At 43.1% G+C, this 24,839-nt stretch overlaps 1 protein-coding gene across 1 annotated transcript in view; it reads left to right on the top strand.

Annotated features, from left to right (window-relative positions):
- Positions 1-8,527: 8,527 nt before the first annotated feature.
- Positions 8,528-24,839, top strand: part of CHMP4B (charged multivesicular body protein 4B) — a 50,997-nt gene continuing 34,685 nt past the window's right edge. Inside the window, exon 1 of the mRNA XM_026503311.4 lies at positions 8,528-8,850. Within this exon, the coding sequence (XP_026359096.1) occupies positions 8,661-8,850 (190 nt within the window). The 5' untranslated portion in view covers positions 8,528-8,660. The remainder of the gene's footprint in view (positions 8,851-24,839) is intronic.

The raw sequence follows: 24,839 nt of genomic DNA, 5'->3' as shown, positions 1-24,839 counted from the left end.
GAAAGGGTGAAATAATAGCAAGATCAATATATAAAAATTTACTAGGTTCTATGAATAAAAAAAAATGCTGGGTTCCTATACTCCAGAAGCAATTAGAAAATGTAAGTAAAAATTGGGAGATTTGGGGGGCACCTGGGTGGCTCAGTCAGTTAAGCTTCCCACTCTTGATTTCAGCTCAGGTCTTGATCTCACGGTCATGAGTTCAAGCCCTATGGTGGGCTCCATGCTGGGCATGGAGCCTACGTAAGAAAAAAAAATCAAGTTCAAAATAAAAAATTGGGAAATTTCGGGATCCGTGCTGGCTCAGTTGGTGGAGCATGCAACTCTTGATCTTGGGGTTGTAAGTTTGAGCCCAACGTTGGGTGTAGAGATAACTTAAAAATAGAATCTTTTAAAAAATGGGAGATTTCATATAAAAATCTGGGTTCTGACTTACGTTGAAAATAAGGATGTTGGGCATAGGGAGATAGCAGCCAGGTGGAGCTGAGCTAGCCAGCCCCTTTCAATGGGCACATGCATTCCAGATGCCATGGTTCCTGTTCTTTAAGATCTCCCTGACATTGAAGCTGAATGCCAGTTTCTACTTACTATACTTGCGTTGATTAGTCTTAGCGAAATATTTCTAATTTCCCATGTCTTTCAAGAGTAGGAAAACCAGATGGCCAGAGAGGGTCACATGATTTTTTATGTTCCTCGCCTACTCAACCATCTTTCTGTCTGGACCTGAGGTATATGACTTGAGGAACTCTGTAAATAGTGCTTTCTTTTCTCCCTCCCACTGCCAGTCCTCTGTTTGCCTCTGAACTAGCTGGCCTCAGTTTCTCTATCAGTAAATGTGGGGAGTTGAGTCGTAGCTAACTTTACTGTCTATTAAGTGCCAAACCCTGTGTTCTGTGTCTTATTTACGTGTCACTGAGTCCTCAAAACACCCTTGGAAGCAAGCTGTCTTATCACACCCAGTTTGTAAATGGGGAAACCAAGGCTCAGACAGGTGTAGCAACCTGCCCAAAGACTCTCAGCCAGAATGCGGAGCTGGGCTTCAAACCCAGGACTGACCCCAAAGTTCCTTTCTTGTCTTAGGATCACTAAAGCTCTCACCAGCTCTGTTGGCCAAGGTTTTGGGTTTTTGTTGTTGTTGTTGTTGTTTTAAGCACTTCTCCAGGGCTCCAACCACTTTTCATCTCCTCAGCCATCACTGCCCTGTCCAGGCTGCCAGCCTCTCTTGCATGGATGATTGCATCAGCCTTCTCTTTGGTTTCCTTGCTTTCTCTCTCTCTCCACCATGATCCATTCTCTTGACAGCATCCCAAGGGATCTTTCTAGAGCCTCAATCAGATTATGCCACTTTCCTGTTTAAAAGCCTCTAGTGGATTCCAATCTCTCCCAGAATGAAATCTAAAGTTTTCCTGGTAGATTTCAAGGTTCTACATGATATGGCCCTCTTCTTTTATTCTCTCATTCTACTCCAGCCATACCTGCCCTCTTGCTGCTCCTCCATTATGTAAGCTGGTTCCTGCCTCAGGGCCTTTGCACTTGCTGTTCCCTCTGTCTAGAATGTCTAGAATGCTCTTCCCCCAGATTTTCATATGTCTGGCTCCCTCCCTCTATTTACCTTTGTCCAAAAGTTATTTCCTTGGGAATTCCCTGGCCAATTTGTCTAAAATAGCCCCACCTCACCCTCATCACACTCTAGTCCCTTACTCTTCATTTTTATTCATCATCCTTGTGACATTATATTAGACATTTCTTTATTGTCCATACCCCTCATTAAAAACAAACAGTCCACAAGGACAAAGATTTTCTCTGTTTTGTTCTCTGATATATCTACAGTGCCTAGAACTGCTCAGGAATTGCTCGATCAATATTTGTTGAATGAACCAACAGCAGCACTTTGAGAGAACAAGACCCACTCTACCCATCCCCTTTTCCCATTAAATGGAGGCCAAGGGTAAGTTTCCCTTAGGAAGAATCTGTCATGTAGGCTGAGAAATGACTAACCCAGGGCCCTGTAAAGCTCTGTTTTCCTTGTTTTAAGAAGCTGAGAATATCTGGGACAAATGACAGAAGCCATGGCTTGGAAATCTCAGTTGACACAGCAGGTATTGGTGCGGCCCAGGAGAACCGGTTGGACCAGTTTTGTCTCCCTTGGGGAGGCTGGAGTGGAGGTGGCAGCTGCAAGTGCTCCCAACCCCCAAGGCAGCCAGCAAATGATACCATGGATTCTCAGGTCCTGTAGGTTGGTGGAACAGACTCCACCTCAGGGTTGGGGGTGAACCCCTGCTCACCAAGGGTGGCTTGTGTATGGTCAGGCATGGAATCCCGAGGCCAGGGTCTGAAGCCCAACTTCAGGGCCTTGGGCCCTTTGTAAAATCACGGAATAAAACGAGGTCCAGAGAGGGAAAGGGTCTTGTCCAAGTTCCATCATAATATGGCTAAATCCAAACCCAGTTTTCCTGCCCCCCAAGTCGATGCTACAGCAGCCCATTCGTTTATCCATTTGACAAATATTTATCAAGTGCCTACTATATGCTGGGCATAGTTCTAGGCATTGATGATACATTGTGAACTAGACAATAATGATCTGTGGAAACCCTCTGTGGAAGAAGCAGAAGATAAACAACAAATAAGCAAGTTATATAGTATGTTAGAAGGTGATGCGTAAGTACTGTAGAAACAAAAAATGGAGGAGAGTAGTGTGAGTGTGTGGGGGGTGCAGGTTGCAACATGATATGGGGTGGCCTGAAAAGCCTTACATTTGACCCTTCAGGGCACAGTGCCTGTTGCATCGCCTACGCGTGCTCAGATGAATAGGTATGGAATAGGCAGGCGCTATAACCCACCATAGGCTCAAGTGCAGGGACCTCTCCAGCACACAGTCTCCCCCCACTCCCCACTTGCCTCTCGCAGCTTCTGCTGGGTCTCTCCTACCCCTACTACTAACTTTGCCCTGTTCCCCAGGGAGGTCATACCTGCTCCCAGGCTCATCACACTTCATTTATTTGTGTTTATTTGTGCATATCTCTCTATCCATACATTCATTTGGATAAAGGCCATGTAGCATAGAGGTTAAGAAGTTTGTCTTTAGGGGCGCCTGGGTGGCACAGGGGTTAGGCGTCTGCCTTCGGCTCAAGGGCGTGATCCCAGGGTTCTGGGATCGAGCCCCACATCAGGCTCCTCCGATATGAGCCTGCTTCTTCCTCTCCCACTCCCCCTGCTTGTGTTCCCTCTCTCGCTGGCTGTCTCTATCTCTGTCGAATAAATAAATAAAATCTTAAAAAAAAAAAAAAGAAGTTTGTTTTTATAGTAAGAATCTCAACTTTGCCCCTACAAGCCGTGTGACCTTGGGCAAGCTGTTCAACTTCTCTGTTTCTCTAGTACCTAATAAATAAAAGGGCGACAGGGACGCCTGGGCGGCTCAGGCAGTTAAGAGTCAGCCTTTGGCTCAGGTCATGATCCAGGGGTCCTGGGATTGAGCCCGGCATCCAGCTCCCTGCTCAGCAGGGAGTCTGCTTCTTCCTCTCCCTCTGCTCCTCCCCCTACTCATGCATGCTTGTGCAGGCTCTCTCTCTCAAATAAATAAAATCTTAAAAAAAAACCTCTTGCTTAATCAAAGGTCATGAAGATTTATACCTACATTTCCTCCTAAGAGTTTTATAGTTTTAGCTCTTACATTTAATTTTTTTTTAAATTTTATTTATTTATTTATTTGAGAGAGAGAGAGCAGAAGCAGGGGGAGCAGCAGAGGGAGAGGGAGAAGCAGACTCCCCGCTGAGCAGGGAGCCAAATGCGGGACTTGATCCCAGGACCCTGGGACCATGACCCAAGCTGAAGGTAAATGCTCAACCGACTAAGTCACCCAGCACCCCTAGCTCTTACATTTAGATCTTTGATCCACTTTGAGTCAATTTTTGTATATGATGTAAGGGAGGGGTAGATATCCATTCTTTTGCATTTAAATAACCAGTTATCCAAGCACCATTTGTTGAAAAGGCTATTCTTTCCCCACTGACTGGTCTTGGCATCCTCATCAAAAATCAACTCACCATAGATATACTGGTTTATTCCTGGACTTTCAATTCTATTCCATTGATCTATATGTCTGTTCTTACGCCAGTGCCACACTGTTTTGATTACTGTTGCTTTATAGTAAGTTTTGAAATTGGAAAGTGTGAGTCCTCCAATTTTGTTTTGGCTATCCAGGACCCTTTGCAGTTCCATGTGAATTTTAGAATCAGCTCGTCCATTTTCTGCAAAAAAGCAGCTCAGATTTTGATAGGGATTATATTGAATCTAGATCAATTTGGAGAGTGTTGCCACCTTGATGATAGTAAGTCTTCTAATCCATGAACATAGGATGTGTTTCCATTTATTTAGGTATTCTTTCATTTCTTTCAACAAAGTATTGTACTTTTCGGTGTACAAGACTTGCATTTCCTTGGTTAAATTTATTTCTAGTATTTTATTCTTCTTGATGTTATTGTAAATGGAATTGGTTTTTTAAATCTCATTTTCAGATTATTCTCTGCTAATGTATAGAAATACAACAGATTTTTTTAAAAGATTTATTTATTTATTTGAGAGAGAGCATGGGGGGAGGCAGAGAGAGAGGGAGAGAGAAACTTTTGCAGACTTCTGGAGCCCGATGCAGGGCTCAATCCCAGCACCCTGAGATCAGGACCTCAGCCAAAACCAAGACTCCTATGCTTAACTGAGTGCACCATCCAGGTGCCCCCCCTTTCTTTGAGAGAGAGAGAGAGAGAGAGAACACGCAGGCACGAGTGCTCGTGGGAGGAGGGGGAGGAGCAGAGAGAGAGGGAGAGAGAGAATCCTAAGAGGGAGCGAGAGAATCCACACTAAGTGTGGAGCCTGACCAAGCCCAACGTGGGGCTTGATTTCACAACCCTGAGATCATGACCTGAGCTGAAATCAAGAGTTGGATGCCTAACCAACTGAGTCACCTGGTGCCCCAAATATACAATTGATTTTTGTGTGTTGATCTTGTGTCCCACAACTTTGCCACATTAGTTTTTAACTCTATCTATAGTTTTCGGTGGATTCTTTTAAGTTTTCTATATAGAAGAGCATGTCATCTGCAAATAGAAATAGTTTTACTTCTTTTTTGATCTAGATGCCTTTTATTTCCTTTTCCACTTAATTGCCCTGGCTAGAATCTCCAGTACAATGTCAAATAGTAGTGAGAGCAACCGTCCTTGTTTGTTCCTGATTTTAGAGGGAAAGCTCAGTCCTTCACCATTAAGTGTGACGTTAGCTATGGTTTTTTCATAGATGTTCTGTATCAGATTGAGCAGTTCTTTTCTATTCCGAGTTTGTTGAGTGTTTTTATCAGGAAGGGGTATTGGATGTACTTTGCCTGTTTTTTACAGTTAAAAATTGGCAAATCCTCTGTTTGATTTGGTATAATTACATGAGACCAAGTTTCATAAGAATTTTTATTATTCATAATTTGAAACCTTTATAAGTTTTATTAACTCAGCTTTTCTTGACTTGACATTTTTTTTTAAGACTTTATTTATTTATTTGACAGAGAGAGAGACAGCCAGTGAGAGAGGGAACACAAGCAGGGGGAGTGGGAGAGGAAGAAGCAGGCTCATAGCAGAGGAGCCTGATGTGGGGCTTGATCCCATAACATCGGGATCATGCCCTGAGCTGAAGGCAGATGCTTAACCGCTGTGCCACCCAGGCGCCCCTTGACTTGACATTTTTAAGGAAGCTAACAAATACGTGGCTGAGTGTCTTTAACCACGTGACCGTGGGCAATTTCTATTCACTGGGCCTCAGTTTCTTCAACAGTAAGATAAGATGGTATAGTAATGCTTATTTCTTAGGGCTTTGGTAGTTGGAGATAAGATGAGATTTTGTATGAGAAAGTACTTTGCAAACAAATAAAAACTGTATGCTTCTGTTGCTGTTTTTACCAGAGAAGTTTTAAAAATTGCAATATAACATGTATTTAGTAAAGTCCATAAAGTATATAAAGGGCAGTGATCTTAATTATGAGGACAGGTAAATTTGTATACACCCTCATGAATACCACTAGATCTTGATATAGAACCTGTCTGGCATCCCATAAAGATCATTCTGCTTGGTCTATACCACCCCTGAAGATAACCACTATTTTTTTTAATGTTTATTTATTTAAGTACTCTCTACACCCAAGGTGGGGCTTGAACTCACAACCCCAAGACCAAGAGTCACATGTTCTTCTGACTGAGCCAGCCAGGCGCCCTGGTAACCACTATTCTAACACCTATCACCATAGATTATTTTTCCTGTTTTCGAACTCTGTATAAATGGAATTATACAGGCTTGTGTCTGATTTCTTTCACTCAGCATGATATCTGCAAATCTTCCAAGTTGTTGCATGTAATGATAGGTCATTCTTTTCACATAATTTTTAATGCTAGTCAGTCATGGCCTGAAAAGGCTGTGCATTTGCCCAAGAGACCAAAAAAATGAAGTCCAGGGAAACCCAGGGCTCTCCTGTGTTGAATCAGCCCACCATATGAATTTTTACCAAGGCAGTTGAATTCTCAGCCCAGATCACAGGTATCTTGACCTTAGATCTCCACTTCCTATCCCACACTCCAGACAGACATCACAAATAGATCTCAGCACATTTTTCAGGGAGTCCTGAGGCAGCCTCAAAATTCTTCTCAATCCAGTAATCTGAGTAGCCTACACCAATTAATTGGGGTGGGTACTCAATATTAAATCTAAATGTTCTGTTATCAGATCCCTAAGATGTTTTTTCTGGGCTCCCAGTGTTATGACATGAGGGGTTCTGCTATCATCCTCAGTTTATCCCACAGCAATACAAGACTGGTGGTGGTAAAGGCCTATAGTGTCTCCAGTTCATATATTCTTTGGGTCAGGGCTCAAACCCAGCAAATCTTTTGCTTCCTGTGAGTCTGATTACAGCATGACTTAAGTAAGAGGGGAATGGGTGGATTGCTTAGATGTGGAGGAGTTGCTGTACCCACGAGGTGGCTTGATTGAAGCCTCCTTATTTATATTTTTTATTTTGATAAAAACATTGCAATACCTCAATTACAAAACAAGCACAAGTGTGACTTATGTTTCACAATTTATGCTGTTGTGGATCTTGACAGTTCTGCATGTCTCTCACATTTGAAAAATTTCTTCCAACCTGGAAATCTGGGTGAAATAAACTCTCCCATCCTCTGGGAATGGTTCCCTGTATATGCAGGCTGGGATTGTCATTGATTACAATAAGAACAACAACATCTAAGGCATGTTTTAATCTACCTGTAGATCATAGTCTGAGAAGGAGATAAGACTTGTATGTGATATAATTTTAAAAAGTCAGTGAAGCTCTCATTTATTTGAAACTGTTCCCAAGCAACTTCACATATTTGGAAGGTCCAGGAAGGAATAAAAAAGAATTTCGAGAAGCTATGTTTTTCTTCATCGAAGAGCACTTCAGACCGTCACTCAGAACTGGTTTACTTTTTGCTTTCATACAAATCTAAGTGACAACAAGGCTTCCAAATAAAATATTGGAAGCAGCAAATTAGAATGGTGGGCTTGGGCCAAGTATTGGTTACTAGACGCCGCCTCACTGTTAATGGATGGAGAAGTGATTCTTGACAGCAAAGGACAAGGGAAAACAATAAAATGTGGCCACACAACTACAACGGTCTGTAAAATGCAGGGGCAAAAAACTCTTTAATGCTTCTACTACTTTGTAAGTTTTGGGTCTCCTCCTAGTTTAATTATTATTGTGTATAATGAGGACCAAGAATAAGGAATAAATTTTTGAGCACCTACAGTGCTAGGCCATGCTCAGTAAGTACTTTACATTACCTGTCTCACATAAGCCTGGAGGTGGTCTTGTTATTATCATCTCCAGGGAGGCACACAGAGTAGGGGAAGCAACTTGGCCAAGTAAATCATCAAGGTGCGTTTTGAACCCTTGCAGTCTAACTCCAGTGCCAAGGCTGTTAGCTTCTACTAGGTTTCCAAGAACCTGTTAGGCGAATAAAGAGTCGAAAGGCATTCTAGGTAGAGGGTACAAAATATGCAAAGACAGGGCTAGTCAATTAGTCACTCAGTTTCTCTGTGTCTTGGTTACTCACCTACAAAATAGGAACAGTATTATAGGTTTATAGGTTCATAGGCTTGTGAGAATTAAATGGGATAATGCGTGTAAAGCACTTTGTACAGTACCTGGATCATAGAATGTGCATAACGCTAATTAATGTTTTAAAAAATACTGTTCTTTCTCCGCCTGTCCTTCTACCCCTACGGAACGGGTTCCAAGGAGACTACATTTCCCAGCATACCACCTCGCCCTTTGACTCTAACTAGACCAAAAAGACGCGCCGACGAGCGCCTCAAGCCGGAAGACTATAGTCTCCCGGCGTGCAGTGCGCCTCCTTCCATTAGATTTGAGGCACGGCCGGCGCGTTGCCCACCGGGAGTTGTAGTTAGCTGCGTATCGCTCTGACGCCGGCCGGGCCGGGCGTGGGGGCCTGTGGGAGGTGGCGCGGCCGGGCCCAGCTGCGGGGCGGAGGCGGCGGAGAGGCCTGTGGCGGCTGAGAGCGGCAGGGTCGGGAGCGGGCGCTGGAGCCGAGCCGAGCCGGAGCGGGCGGCGCAGGCCGGCGCGGCGAACAGCCACCATGTCGGTGTTCGGGAAACTGTTCGGGGCAGGAGGGGGTAAGGCCGGCAAGGGCGGCCCGACCCCTCAGGATGCCATCCAGCGGCTTCGGGACACGGAGGAGATGCTAAGTAAGAAGCAGGAATTCCTGGAGACTAAGATCGAGCAGGAGCTGACCGCCGCCAAGAAGCACGGCACCAAAAACAAGCGCGGTGAGTCGGCCGGGTCCCCTCAGACTCTCCTCAGGCTCCCCTCGGGCTCTCCGGGCCCGGACTCCACCTTCATCAGACACGCCCCAGGGTCTGCCCCGACCCTAGAACTCTCCCCGGTCTAGAACTCTAGGCCTTTCCGGACACCTCTCCGTCTGGCTCCCTTGAGTGTCTCTTGGGGCCTTGGACTCCTCCACCATCAGACTCTCATTCCTGCCTTTTCCTCTCAGGCTCTCCCCTCTCCGCCAGGCCCCTTCAGACCCTGGTTTCACTGCACTTCCCTCGGTCCGCCCTGTAGTCCGTTCTCTTCCGCCTTCTTTCTCGGGCCTGCCCTCACCCACCTTCGGGAAACTGCCGTCGTTTTCTTATTGGCTCATTTCTGCCCCCCATCCTAACTCTTGTGTCCTTCCTTGTCCTACCCCTGCCTTCCTCTGACCCCTTCTCCCTGACTGTGGAGTCCGTGAGCTGCCCCTGCCCTCTCCCCATCCCCGTGACTCAGAATGCTCCTTGAGAAGCCTCCTTAATGGAGAGGAAAGGGGACTGGGGGAGAGGAGACCCCTGGTTCCGTCTCTGTTTACTTGCTGAGCGAACTTGAACAAGTTGCTTTCCCTCTGAGGCCTCCTTTTCCCCGTCCATCAGCGAGTGCCTTCCAGATCCGTGATTCACTGCTTGTTGCCTCATAGCCAGGTCTTATCAGAGTTTCTGGTAGCATAAGCCTTCATGGGTGACTCAGGGCTTCCCCATCCCTCTGAACCAGAAATAGGGATTCCATTCCGCCATTGGCAGTGACTCCTTCCCAGTCCCCACTCCTGGGGGTCAGGGTGGGGATAGTGAACCTTGAGGCAGGCTTAATATACTTCCTGTTGCTGTAGGGCTTTCTGGGCAAGTGCTTTGTATTCTTCTTAAGGTGAATGTGACAATGCTTTAATAACTGTAAAGCAGTTTAGAAATATTTGATCTTTTTGGTGTTATGGCAATTTGAGAGTGAACCGTAGAGTGACAGGGCCTCCCCCCACAGAGGGAGGCAAAGGTGAGAGGGGTTGAGGAGCTGCACAAACAAGTATTTAATTTAGAAGTCTGCTAGTCATTAGCCACGTGACCTTGAGCTGGTTATTTTACCTCTTTAAAAGGAAGATCATGCATTTACAGTGCCCAGCACCAAGTAGAGGCTAAGTAGATGTCTTCTTCATTCTAACAGAAGAACAGAATAGCCCATCCTGAGGATACTTCTTTGCTGATAGTCAACAAATACTCTGGGATTTTTTTTATTTTTTTTATTTTTTTAGTGCTTGCTGCATATTGACAGGGTGAACAAAGCATAGCTTCCACTTTTATGAGAGAGAAGATAGAAACAGGAAAATAAATGGAGAAAATATTGTCTAGTGATGGTGGGTGCTTAAAAAAAGATGATCTGGTGGGGAGTGATGGAGTGGGCAAAGGGGTGACACTTTAGATAGAGTGGTCAGGAAATGCCTCTTTTAAAAAGTCAAGTTTGAACTGATCCTTGAGAAGGAACCAGCTCTGTAAAAAGCTAGAGGAGGAGCCTTCCATGCAAGGGAAAACAGTATAGGAAAAGGCCGGGAGGTTGGCCTGTTTTAAGAAGCAGAAGACCTCTGTATCTGGAATGTAGCAATTGAAGGGGAAAATGGTATGAAATAGGAGGGTAGGGAGTGGACCTTGGACTTCCCGGTAGAGTTTGGATTTTATTTCAGGTGGGTAGAAAGATGTTGGAGGGTGTTATCCAGGAGTGTGTCTTTATCATTGATGGAGTTTTAAAAACACCATCTGGCTCCTCTTTGGAAGGTAGACAGGTGTGGGATGAGAGTGGCAGCAAGGCGACGTGAAGTAGTTGGTGTCATCCATTTGTGGCCTGGACTCCAGTTATAGATAGCCCTGGAGATAGAGAGTGGGGTTAGATTTTGCTGCCTCTAGCTTTTCTTCTCTGATGACTCTCCCTCTGTCAGGATCCTCTATTGTTCAATAGAGTCATTTTTTTTACCAGTCTGCATTTTGGAATGCTTTGCCCATTGCAGGGTGGTGGGGGAGGGAGGTGTCACTTTACCTCATCTCCCATCTGAGAGGGCAATTCTTCTGAGGTCATTTGGTCTGGAGCTGGTTTAGTTTTTGCAGTTTTAGAGGTGATTGGATTTGCTTTCAGGAGGCTTGGAGAGAGGGGGTACCAGCAGACTGTGGAGGAACAATCTTAGTTGTAATGATTTTGCTGAAAGCAGTCCGTCTTCTTGAGTTGCCTGAGAGGACAGGAGCTACTATAAGCTTGTCCTTTTTAGCATCTTTAGGTCTTATCTGCTTATTGGGATAGAGCTGTGAGGTATTAACACAACCACATACCATTCATTTAGTCACTTATTGACTTGCTACTGTGGCGGGATCTGGAGAATCGGATGAAAATACACTGTGCCTGCCTTCCAGGAACTCAGGATTGGTAGTGGGTGTGTTTTTGTTGTAGTTTTTGTGTGTATGTGTGTGAAAGAGAGAGTGAGAGAGAGAAGAAGGAAAAGGAGTAGGAGGAGGAAGGGGGGAGGGGAACATACCAGTCAGTGCTGAAATGTGTGTACATGTCTGAGGAGGTTCCTGTCTGGAAGGGAAAGAGTCAGGGAGGCTTTTCAGAGGAGGGCGGTATGAGATGGGTCAGCAGAGAGTTTCGGGAGCAGTGAGAGCTTTTGTGGGGCGAGACAGCGGAGAAATAATACCGCAGTGTCCTGTAGCCTCAGGCCTCAACCTGGAGATGCTGAGGAGCCACTGGTTGTCTTAAAGCAGAAGAGACGGACCAACTTGGATTTCCAAAGAGCACACCAGAAACAGCATAAAAATAAGGAGTGTAGATCAATCTGAAAGGGGCTGGAGGCAGGAATCCATTAAGACATAAGGATAGAATCTCATAGACATGATTTGAGCCATAGATTTATCACTTACTAGCTGGTGTCTTGGGCTGGTTACTGCGCCTCATATTCCTCCTCCACGAATAGGGGTACTAGTATCTACCTGATTGGGTTAAATTGTGTTATGTATGCAGAGCTCTTAGCATAGTGCCTGCCGTATGGTAAGTGATCAATAAATGCTTGCCGTTATCATTATTATAAGGAGACTTGTAATTATTCAGGTGGGAACAAAGGGCCTAGAGTAGAAGCATGGAAAACTAGATGAGAAGTAATACATGTCAGACTTTTCTGAAGGAGAATCAAAAGAAGCTTGGTGATTTATGGGAATTGTGGGTAGGATGAAAGAGGGAGGAGTTGAGGACAGTTCCCAAGTTGGACAACTGGGTGGATGGTGATGTCATTAACCAAGTTAAGAAACATAGAGGAGGAGCAGTGCTTCATAACTGTGTACTCCTTTGAGGTTTGTAAAACTTTTTTTATGAATCTCACAGCATCCACTGAAACTGTGAACTCCTCCAGGCAGGATGTGATGGTTATGTTCATCACTGTGTCCTCTAACATAGTGCCTGGCATATGGTTAAGGTTCAGTAAGTATTTATTAAATGAATGGGAACCATCTTTTGGCTATATTTTGTTATTCCCATTGTACAGAGAAAAAAATGAGGCTCAAGAGAGGATGTAACTTGACTCAGAGACCAGTTTTTCTGGTGGCTGTGGGCATCTTGTGTTCTATGTACTCCCGTGACGGCTGAAGTCATCATCATTACCTTTGTCATCACCCAGCTCATTAAACACCCACTTGTGCAAGGTGTGGTGCTGAATGGGTGGGGGGATAAGTGAGATAGGACCACGCCCTGCCCTTTTGCCCTGCCACGCCATGTCCTTGTGGTGTATACATCTAAATTGTCCTTTAAAACCAATCTCTGAAGCTCAAAGTAGATTATTTGCTGTGTGCAAGTGTGTTCCAGGAAGTGGTTTTAGTTAGGGTCCTGGAGCAAAATTTGAATTGCATATTTTTTCCAAATTCCTTTTCCTTTCCTTTAGTCATGTGTTCATTCTTAAGCATGTAGCAGGCTCTTGAACTGTCCCAGGCCCCATGCTCAGTGCTGGAAATATATAGAAACCAAACATGGTCAATCAAGGGACTTAAATACCATCACTTTCCTTTTCTATAAAGTAGAAGTAATATTTATCTCACATTACTGTGGTGAGGATTAGTTAAGAGAATATATGAAAGAGTGTGACACATTGTGGATATGAAAGTATATTGTTCTTTCCTTTTCTTTTTTTTTTTTTTTTTTTTTAAAGATTTTATTTATTTATTTGACAGCTTTAGAGACAGCCAGCGAGAGAGGGAACACAAGCAGGGGGAGTGGCAGAGGAAGAAGCAGGCTCATAGCGGAGGAGCCTGATGTGGGGCTCGATCCCATAACGCCGGGATCACGCCCTGAGGCAGACGCTTAACCACTGTGCCACCCAGGCGCCCCTGTTCTTTCCTTTTCTGATAAAGTTATTGCTGCTCAGAATTCTTTGGTTTGATTGTCAAAATGGAAAAGTTCTTTCACTGAGAACTGGATGGAAACCAGTCTAGGTGAATTGACAAAAATCACTCAAACTTAGGTCTTTTTTGGTACCTTTCTACAGTGCCCTGTTAGTTTTCTCCCTAAGACAAATGGTCAAATATCAAAGATTTTTTTCTTCTTGAGGTGTTGTAATGAGTTATGAAATATCTACCCTAAATGGTTCAGATTTCCCTTTTTTCCTGTTTTAATAAAGATGAAAACAATTTGTGGAAAGGGTCATATTTTAGTTTAACAAGAGAACTGTATGAGATTAGAAAATGGGTATGAGACACCTCATCTCAAACATCCTATACCGATACACTTCTATTGGATATGAATGCAAATCAGTTCATTTACAGGTTCATTTAGGTTCAGCAGAAAATGTCTGATGGATGCAGAGAGGCTATGCGCTCACAGGAAATACATCTTCGTTAAATCCTATTCGTTGCTGGAGCCAGGGTGGCTCTCTCATGTTTAATAAAATTGCTTCGAAATGTTATAATGGGGGAAGACATCTTAATAAGTTACATTTATAGTGAGTGTGGCCTTGAGTCTAGAGAACTCAAGGTATCAGGTGAAAAGTACAGCATCTTGGGGCACCTGGGTGGCTCAGTTGGTTAAGCGTTTGCCTTTGAGCTCAGGTCCTGATCCCGGGATCCTGGGATGGAACCCTCACTGCATCAGGCTCCCTGCTCAGCAGGGAGTCTGCTCCTCTCTCTGCTCATGCTCGCTCTCTCAAATAAATAAATAAAATCTTGAAAGAAAAGAAAAAAAAAAAGTACATTTTAATGGTGCATGTGTCAGCAGAATCTCCTCTTCCAGAAGCCCTGGGATGGAAAACCCAAAACCCACCCAGGGAACTGAGCAGTGGGAATTTCCCTTGGTGATGCTTAAGTTTCTTGTTTGAAGAAATGGTTGGCCAGATTCGTTTGGTTTAAGACAGATGGAGTGTCAGAGAGGTCTCATGTGTTGGCTGTCCAAACACGCTGGTGCCTTTGATTCAAATGACAGAATCTTTTTTGCCCCATTTGGCAGGGAGATTAAATATTTTTAAGTGCCTGCCAGTAGGTTTATAATGTGGTTTGAAATTCAAGATAGATTTTGTTTGGAAGTTGAGCTAAATGTGAGGACCTCTGAGCCTGGACTATTTTGCTCAGGGAAATTTCGCGTTGTCCCTGATTGGGTTTGTGTGCAAAGAGCACGAGCTTGAAAAACAGCCTGTGAAGATGTGTGAGAGCCCTATATCCCTGAGGCAGAAAGCCAGGACCTGATTTGTTTTCAGTGGTCCAGAGCCCTGAGGTGGAGCCAGGGCCGGCTGGGAGAAAGGAAGCTCTTGGGGTCTTGAGGAATTCCTTTGGGTAGGAAGGGTTTATGAAAACTTGGTTCTCTTGCCCAGAATTGTTTTGTGCTGTGCCGTTGTCTTTAAAAGAGTGAGAGAGAGGATATTCAAAAACAACAAAAACTTTAGATTGGTCATTTTGAGGATAGATGGTTATATTTAGAAGCAAAATTTGAACTTAGCAACAGGAAATAAGAACAGACCTAGTTGGATATAATACTGGCCTGTTTTTAAGGTGTTTGGCTCCAGCCAGCAGATGGTTTTTGAGTTCATTCTAGGAGGAAAGCAGCGTGATGGTTTAGGCAAAAGATTTCTCAGTTTGAATGCTGACTTCACCACTCACCAGCAGTACCTTGGCAGTTACATATCCTCTCTGAGTCTCAGTGTGCCCATCTATAAAAAGGGGAAAATAATACTTCTTAGGGTTCTTGTGAGGATGTGGAATAAGTTGATGTATGTAAAGTGCCTAGCAGAGTGCCTGGAACATAGGAGAGATGTAAATATGTCCTTCGTTTTCCAGGTATGGTCTTAGGCACAATAAGGGATATAAAGGTGGATGAGACAGTACTTTCTTCCTACAAGGGCTCACAATTCAGTGAGGAAGACTCATACATGTACAAGTAACTGATAGAAGGCAAACCATGGTAAATGTACAAATGAAGTATTAGAGGAAAATACAGCAGGAATAGATTAATTCATCTCTGAGGGTTGGCAGCTTCATTTCACCCAGCCACCCATCCAATGCCCAAATTCCCTTTGCAGTATTCCTGCCAAGCGATTAACCTCTGATTGAACCTCTTTGCTGACAGGATTTGTATTAGGTCTTCTATCCTCCCATACTACAGCATCGTCTGTCTTTGGATAGCTCTGACTATAAAATCACCTTTTTTCTTTGGAAATGGAGATCTTTCTTCTTGTGCCTACTTCCAGCAGGTTGAGGTGGTAGCTCCAGGGAAGCAGTTTGGGCTAGTGGAAGGAGTATGTAATCTGGAGTTAGAAGGCTTGGGGGCAGATCCTGGCTCTGACAGTAGAGGATTTTGAACAGTGTTTCTTCCATCAGAAAACCTGACTGCCAATGCTGTCTTTTGGGGCCAGAGAGAACAGGTCTACTCCTCCTCCAACAAGACATATCAGGGAAGATGGTGCTTTATGTTTCAAGCCTGCACTTCTCCAGGACAGATCTCTGTTCCATTGACTGTTGCAGGCATTTCTTTTCTTTCCTTGTAACCCTCCTCTGAATGTGCTCCTTTTTTTTTATCAGTGTTGCCTTTAAGTTGTGGAGTGGACAAAGCTGAATCTCTGAATATTCCAGCCAAGGTCTGAGCAGCATAGCCCAGAATATGCAGGGCTAGCCATTTGTCTAGCAATTAATTTGATTCTATGTACTGAACGGCCCTGATAATTCCCATATCACTGAAACTGTTTGTGGTTTTTTTGTTTTGTTTTGTTTTTTTAAGCAGATTTTGCTTTCCAGTGGCCTTTCGTTAATAAAGGAATGAGCATTTAGTAACTAGTAAAGTTTGGCCCTTAAGGAGCCTTGGCTGGAGGATTGAATGATTTAAGTTCTTAACAAAAGCATCTGGCTGGCTTGATTCTCCCATAGCTCATATTTCCAGTTCTTCCTCCTCCCTCTTCCATACAGGGCAAAGCTGGCTGGAGGGCTTATTTGAGGAATGCAGGAAAGCTATACATCTTTGTGGTCATAGCTGTGTAGGTCAAAAGGTTAATTGTATGGTATATTGGAAAAGGTGATGGGCTTAGGATCAGAAGACCTGCACTCATATTCCACCTCTGCTACTTGCTAGCTTTGTGATCTGCAGCAAGTCTCCTCGTATCTCTGAGCATCAGCTGCTTCAGCTGCAAAAACAGTACATAGTATTTACTTTACAACTTTGCTACTCTGAGTGCATTCTATGGAAACATTTGGGAAAGTGTTAGAAATACAGATTATCAGGCCCTACCAGCCCCACAGAAGTAGAACCTGCATATTTATGAGATCCTTAGGCAGTTTGTATGTACATGAAAGTTTGAGAGACACCTCTCTGTAGTTATTGTGGAGATTAAATGAGAATAGTGGGCATTTTCATATGCCCATGCCAATCAATATTCATTCCTCACAAGGAGACACTCAGGGATGCTGTGTCCTTGGTCAGTTTGCTCACTTCTTTGGCTGCTCAGAGATTGAACTCTTATCCTGCTCAGTCTGTTTTCAGGTACCTTCAGCTACCTCCAGACCCAGTGAGGTTACAGAATGCGATGGCTCAGTAGAATCTGGCCCACCCCTTTGAAAAACTTGAAGCACTTGTCCTAGCTGATGGGGTAATGGCCTTCTTCATGAAAGAAGTCAGTCATCTGGGCCAGTTCCCATCCTTAGTAAGCACTACTTCCTGGTTGGGGGACCAGTTGGTAAAGAAGGGATTTCTACCCAGTGAGGCTTGTGTAGAGTGCCATAAGAAACCCAGATGAAGAGGGATTAACTCCAGCTGGGGGCTGAGGGGTGGCTAGGAAATGAATTTTTTGAAGTCTTTTTTTTTCCCTAAATAATTGTTCAGTGAGTTCTGTTTTCTTGGTTTAGTGGCTTTGTGGTTGTTTTCTGTTCTGTTTATATGGCACTGGTATTGTTCTAATCCACCAGTTTTTTGCATCAGGAGGGACAGATGTTCTCTGAGAGCCTGTTCTGTGTTAAGAGCCATCTGAGATACTATGTGGATTTCCAGGCAGTGAAAAAGACACCTGGCCCAGTGGATCCTATAGTTAAACAGATCTGAGGCTCTTTCAGAGAAAAAGTTATCACAACTACATAGCCCATACATTTTTTTCATTAGAGTCTTACAACCATCCTAAGTGTTCCTTTTAGGAACTTATGGATAAAGTAAAAAAGTTCAAGGAGCTTCTCAGCTAGGAGAAGGGGAGTTATATGGGATGATGAAGTATAGGTGATGGCAGAGGATCAGTGCAGGGAATTCCATCATCAGCTTGCCCTGTTTGATTCCATAAAATGACATTTTTCTGAATTTGGGGTGATAGTGAATCAAGCACCACGTTTCTCGGGGTGGTAGACCTGAGACTTGGCACAACCTGCTGAGTAAAGTTTCCTCCCATTGAACAATCACAGCAGTTGAGTTTGCTCAGAGCTGAAGACTCTACAAGTCCCAAAGTAGAAGTTCAGACATTCACCCAATCAGTGTTTCCTGCCCAAGTGTGGGGCCTGTCAAATGATCCTGCTCTCAGAAGGCCCATACTCTTGGTAGGGGGGTAAACCTAGGACAAGAATAATTAAAGTGCAGAATTGGCTGTACGTACCACCCACAGGAGCACCCTAAATGGAGCATGGTGGAGAAGAAGGGAGCAGTTTAGAGTTGAGATGACAGTGTGATCTTCTGTGTTAGTCCTTAAAGGAGTAGGCAGCTACAGAATGGAGTGGGGTGGGTAGAGTGGAGTGGGTGTTGGACATAGACACTTGTGTTTGATATATCACACCACCTCAGATCTAGAGTTACAACTGGAAGCTGCAGAAGAACCTCTCTTTCATCTAGCTGTGTTGAGTATAGATTAGTATATTTGAGAAAAGGACACTAAGGCTTTTGAAATGGATTTGGATATTGTACTGTTTAGGGACCTTGATGTTGAGATCCCAAACCTTTTTGGTTGTAGTGCTGCATAGGTAAACATTTGCATTTCACTTTAGATGGTCCATTTTATCTTCTTCTTCTAATTTTTTTAGAGAGAGAGGAGGGGGGGCTGGAGTACTGGCAGAAGGAGAGGAGAGAGAGAATCCCAAGCAGGCTCTATGCCCAGATGGTCCATTTTAAAAGAAGGTAGCTACTGGGGGGATGGGGTAGCTGGGTGATGGACATTGGGACATGGGGCAGTGTGTATTGTGTAAGAAACTGATGAATCACAGACATGTACCCCTGAAAGAAATAATACATTATATGTTAATAACACAAATAAATAACTAAATAAAGAAGGTAACTAGAAGTAATCCAAATTGGAAAGGAAGAGGTACAACTATCACTATTTGCAGATGACATGATACTATATATAGAAAACATTAAAGACTCCCAAAAAACTCTCAGAGCTAATAAATGAATTCAGTAAAGTTATGGGATACAAAATGAGCATACAAAAATCTGTTGCATTTCTGTTCGTTAATAAGGAACAATCAGAAAGAGAAAACAAGAAAGCAGTCCCACTTACAGTTGCATCAAAAAGAATAAAATAGCCCCAGTCATTGAGCCACCACTGAGGACTCAGCAGCCTCCCCCTTGAGCTGGCCTGCCCCCTCCTGCCCCCCGGCTTTTCCCACTCCTTCTCCTGCAGGACTTTTCCACCGAAGAAAAGGAATCATATCAAATTTCCACTATTTCAGAACCTCCACTCTTGTGACTCCTTTGCTGATGCAAGTAAGAGTGATGTTCTGCTTCCTGCTGGCACTGAGGATTATATATATAAGAATTCAACAGAGAGGGGCGCCTGGGTGGCTCAGTCGGTTAAGCATCTGCCTTCAGCTCAGGTCGTGATCTCAGGTCCTGGGATTGAGCCCTGCATCAGGCTCCTGCTCAGCAGAAAGTCTCCTTTTCCCTCTCCCTCTGCCCCTCCCCACTGCTCCTGCGTGCGCACGCTCTCTCTCTCTCAAATAAATAAATAAAATCTTAAAAAAAAAAAAAGAATTCAACAGAGAAATGGCAGGAAGACCCTTACTCCTGTCCAAGGGATTGTTGATGGTTAAAATAAAAACTAGTGAAGGTGTTTAAGAAGAGAATTGCCTGCAATGGTGCTGTAGTTGAACATCCAGAATATGAAAAAGTAATTCACCTACAAGGTGATTAGTGCAAGAATATATACCAGTTCCTTCCTTGTAGAGATTGTACTGGCTAAACTGACCAGCTGAAGGTTCATGAGCTTTAAGTGCTTTTGGCTCACTGAAACTTAAGTGAGGATTTCCGTGCAATGAGTAGAATTTCTTTTCGGTCCCTTATCACAAGCTTAAAAACCTTATAGCTTGTATAAAAAGTAACTATTTGGGGTCTGCTTTTAATGTGGACTAATGAACTCTTTTGTGCAATAAACTGAAAAGAGCCAGGGGCACCTGGGTGGCTCAGTTGGTTGTGTCTGACTCTTGGTTTCATCTCAGGTCATAATCTTGGGGTCCTGAAATCAAGCCCCACATTGGGTTCTGCACTCAGTGCTCAGTGAGGAGTCTGCTTGAGATTTTCTCCCTCTCCCTCTGCCCTCTCCTGCTTGTGCTCCCCCTCCCTTTAAAATAAGTAAATAAATCTTAAAAAGAAGAAGAAAATACCTCGGAATAAATTTAACTAAGAACGTGAAAGACCTGTACACTGAAAACTAGAAGACATTGATGAAAGATGTTGAAGAAGATAACAAATAAATAGGAAGGTACTCCTGCACATGGAATGAAAGAATTAATATTTTGTAAATGTCCGTACACACAAAACAATCTACACATTCTGTGAAATGGGATTTTTCACAGAACTAAAACAAATATAGAATTATTTGGAACCACAGAAGACTTGAATAACCAGAGCAATCTTGAGAAAGAACAAAGCCAGAGGCATCACGCTTCCTGATTTCAAACTACGCTACAAAGCTATCGTGATGAAAACAGTGTGGTATTGGCATAAAAACAGACACATAGATCAGTGGAATAGAACAGAGAGCCCAGAAAAAACCCACACATATATGGTCAATTAATTTATGACAAAAGAGGCAAGAATATACAATGGAGAAGGGACAGTGTCTTCAATAAATAGTGTTGGGAAAACTGGACAACTACATGCAGAAGAAAGAAATTGCACCATTATTTACACCATATAAAAAATTAACTCAAGGAATTAAGGACTTGAATGTGAGAGCTGAAACCATAAAACTCCTGGAAGAGAACATAGGTGGTAAGCTCCTTGAGATAGTCTTAGTGATGTTTTTTTGGATCTGACTCCAAAGGCAAGGACGACAAAAGCAAAAATAAACAAATGAGACTACATCAAACTAAAACACTTTTTTTTTTTTTTTTAAGATTTTATTTACTTATTTGACAGAGATAGAGACAGTCAGCGAGAGAGGGAACACAAGCAGGGGGAGTGGGAGAGGAAGAAGCAGGCTCATAGTGGAGGAGCCTGATGTGGGGCTCGATCCCATAACGCCGGGATCACGCCCTGAGCCGAAGGCAGACGCTTAACCGCTATGCCACCCAGGCGCCCCTAAACTAAAACACTTCTTTACAGTGAAGGAGGCCATCAACAAAACAAAAAAACAACCTACTGAATGGGAGAAGATATTTGCAAATCATGTATCTGTTAAGGAGCTAATATTCAAAATATGTAAAGAATGCACACAACTCATTAACAATTAAAAAACCTGTCTGATTAAACGATGGGCAGAGGATCTGAATAGACATTTTTTCCAAAGAAAATATCTAGGCAGCAATAGGTACATGAAAAGATGCTCAGCATCATTGATAATCAGGGAAATGCAAGTCAAAACCACAGTGTGATATTACCTCACACCTGTCATAATGGCTGTTATCAAAAAGGCAAGAAATAACAATTGTTGGTAAGGATGTGAAGAAAAGGGAGCCCTCATGCACTATTGGTGGGAATGTGAGTTGGTAAAAAACACTTTTGGAAAACTGTGGAAATTCCTCAAAAAATTAAATATAGAGGGGGCATCTGGGTGGCTCAGTTGGTTAAGCATCTGCCATTGGCTCAGGTCATAATCCCAGGGTTCTGGGATCAAGCCCCACATTGGGCTCCCTGCTCAGTGGGGAACCTACTTCTCCCTCTCCCTCTGCCTGCCACCCCCCCTGCTTGTTCTCTCTCTGTAAAATAAGTAATTAAAATCTTTTTTTAAAATTAAATATAGAACTGCCACATCCAGGGCGCCTGGGTGGCTCAGTCCTTAAAACGTCTGCCTTCGGCTCAGGGCGTGATCCGGGCATTATGGGATCAAGCCCCGCATCAAGCTCCTCCCCCATCAAGCTCCTCCCCTGGGAGCCTGCTTCTTCCTCTCCCACTCCCCCTGCTTGTGTTCCCTCTCTCGCTGGCTGTCTCTCTCTCTGTCAAATAAATAAATAAAATCTTAAAAAAAAAAAAAAAAAAGAACTGCCACATCCAGCAATACCACTTCTGGGTATCTAGCTGATGAAAACAAAAACACTAATTTGGAAAGATATATGCCACCCCCATGTTAATGCAGTATTATTTACAATAGCCAAGATGTGGAAACAACCGAACTATCCATCGATAGATGAATGGATTAAAGACAATGTGGGTGTGTATTTGTGTGTGTGTGTGTGTGTGCGTGCGTGCATACACGCGCATGTGCAGAATACTACTCAGCCATAAAAAAGAATGAAATCTTGCCATTCATAACAACATGGATGAGCATTGAGGGTATTGTGCTAAGTGAAATAAGTCAAACAGAGAAAGACATACTTCATGATTTTACTTATAAGTGGAATGCAAACCCCCGTCCCCAAAATAGAGACTCAGAGATACAGAGAACAGAATGGTGATTGCCAGAGGAAGGGGCAGTGGAATGGGTTAGGGGATCAAGAGGTACAAACTTTCAGTTGTAAAATAAGTCATGGGGATATAATGTACAGCGTAGGGAATACAGTCAGTAATACTGCATTAACTTATGACACATAGAAGCTAGACTTATTATGGTGATCAGTTTCCAATGTATGTAAATGTCACAGTGTATACAAATGTTAAATCACTATGGTGTACACATGAAACTAATATTGTTTGGTTATACTTTAAAAGATGAAAGTAGCTAGAAACTTTTGCTTCATTTACAAACCCATTTGATAAGTATATATTAACTTGAGCTGTGTGCCAGATACTGTCCCAGTTTATTGGGTAAATGCAGATGAAGACAGGTCATTGCCTCTGAATGCTTATAATCTAGCTAGAGTGACAAACAAGTAATCAAATATAATCAGGGTACAGTGTGATCTGTTCTGGAAGCATATTCAGAGTACAAGATATGCAGTGGAGGGAACTGAAACAGTCTGTGTGTGTGTGTTGATTGAATCTATATTTTATTAAATAGTTATTTTGGAGAATAATAGATTGTTAGGAAGGGACGCAAAATGTAAAAGTGCTTGAAACTTTGAATTAATAGAAAAAGTTTTTGAGAAAGAAAACCCAGGAACATGGAAATATATGCAATGCTTTTGAAAAGCACTTTGTTTGGATTGGGATCCCTTGTGGGGACATAAGAATGGATACATGTTTAAGTTAGTTTAGTCATAAAAGAATTAGTTTTAGAATACTTAATTTAAAGTACAGCTTATTCTGATAATTATTACAAATTTGTTTTACAGTTGTCTTACTTCCTATAAAAGGAAATAGGAATAAACTTGAGGAATGATTCACTGTTTGCATAATCGAGAACTATAAGTTTCTTGTTTGTAATCTTTAAAAGACCTGATAGTTGTAAAAGCAAAAATTATACTTGTACATGTGTGTAGCCTGGCTGCTGTTCTCTGCAGAGGTTTGAAGAGGAGTTGGTACTCAATGAGGCCATCTGAAAGACTCCCCATTAGGGTGAGGAGTTTGATCAGCTCCGTGCCCCCAGAGTTCATTAGACTTTGAAACGTTGACTGACAAGGGTGACATTTAAAACTAAAATAATTACTAGTTTCTTAATTCTCCATCAAGTGGATCAGTTGCTTTCACCTCTCCAGAGCATTTTTTTCCTTTAGAATCTTGTGCAAGGTCAGTGAATGGTTGCAGATTGCTTAGCAAGTCTGGAGTTAGAAGATTTGGGTGTTGAGTTGTAATGGGCTCTGATAGCCTTCTGTGGCCATGTCCAAGGAGGGAGCTAGTATCAGCCTGGCATTCAGCTTGTTGCTTTTAGCAGACAGCAGTAGGACTGGTGGCTGCAGACAGCCCTTCTCATGTTTAGATTTTAGAGGTAATTTTGGAGGTGTAAAGGTCAGAGCAGTATAGAAATACCTTTTCTTAAATTATTTTCGTCATCCTAAAAAAATTGTATTTCAAAGTAATATATTTTTTTTTCAGGAGAAAAATCCTCAGAAAATGAAAATATTCCCCCTATCTTTGGGAAATGCCATACACTTTATAAATGGATTTTTTTTTTCAACAGCCCTTGCATTAAGTGGTATTATACCCCATACCTCCATTAAAGATGAGAAAGCTGACATTCAGATTACGTGAGTCACTGGTCCAATCCAGAAGTCTTGGGGGATCCCAAGGTGGACTGCATCACAGTGGGTTTGGATATTTTTGGTGTTGCATGGGGCCAGGACTCCATAGTCGTCAGTGCTCGTAACTTATCAGTGGACAAAATCCTGTTATTGGAAATAATTTTTTTGTTGTTTTTTTTTACTGTTCTTTACACTGTATAAGTACAGTGCAAGTTATTCTGCAGGGAAATATTTCGCATTTGTGTAGGATTTTTGGCTTCCAAAGCACTTTCACACACGCAATCTTGTTTTGAAAGTCAGAGAAGCTTTATAAGATAGGTAGAGCAGGTTGTGATTTTAACCCCATTTTGCAGAGGAGAAATCTAGGGCTCAGAGCAATTAGGTGGTTTCCCTAGGGACTGAGTCAAGGCTAGAACCCAAGTCTAGTGCTTTTCTGCTACACCATGCACTGTTCTGGCTCCGTGATATTAATGTTCAATTTCAGATTCCCTTGCCAGTGTCAACAGTGGGTGTGGGTCAAGTTGAGGAGGAGGACCAGGTTGGGGGTCCTCAGAGTGACTGGATTATGTTATGGCACAGTGGGACTAGTGCCAGCGAGAAAACTAAGAGGAGACTGTTGATATGTGTCTGGAATGGTTTGAGAGCCTTTGTTCACTGTATTCATTTATTCACAGTCTGCTACAGCATTACCATTGTGCGTTTCCCAGTCTGGTTTCCATTTCTTTTACCACAATCAACTCAGTTTCTCAGTGGTCTTTAAAGCAGTGTTTCTCAACCTTGGGGCTATTGACATTTTGGACCAGAGAATTCTTTGTTTGAGGGGGGCTGTCCTGTGCACTGCAGGATACTTAATAGCATCTTTGACTTCTACTTGCTAGATGTCCACAGCATTCCCCCTCCAGTTGTGACAACCAAAAATGTCTCCAAACACCGCTAAATGTCCTCTGGGGGACAGAAGCTCCTAGGGTTGATAACTACTGCTCTAGGGCTGGTCA

The sequence above is a fragment of the Ursus arctos genome, unplaced genomic scaffold (assembly GCF_023065955.2).
Source record: "Ursus arctos isolate Adak ecotype North America unplaced genomic scaffold, UrsArc2.0 scaffold_16, whole genome shotgun sequence".
Classification (NCBI taxonomy): domain Eukaryota; kingdom Metazoa; phylum Chordata; class Mammalia; order Carnivora; family Ursidae; genus Ursus; species Ursus arctos.
Note: the sequence above shows the minus strand (reverse complement) of the source record. Positions and strands in the feature narration are given on the sequence as shown.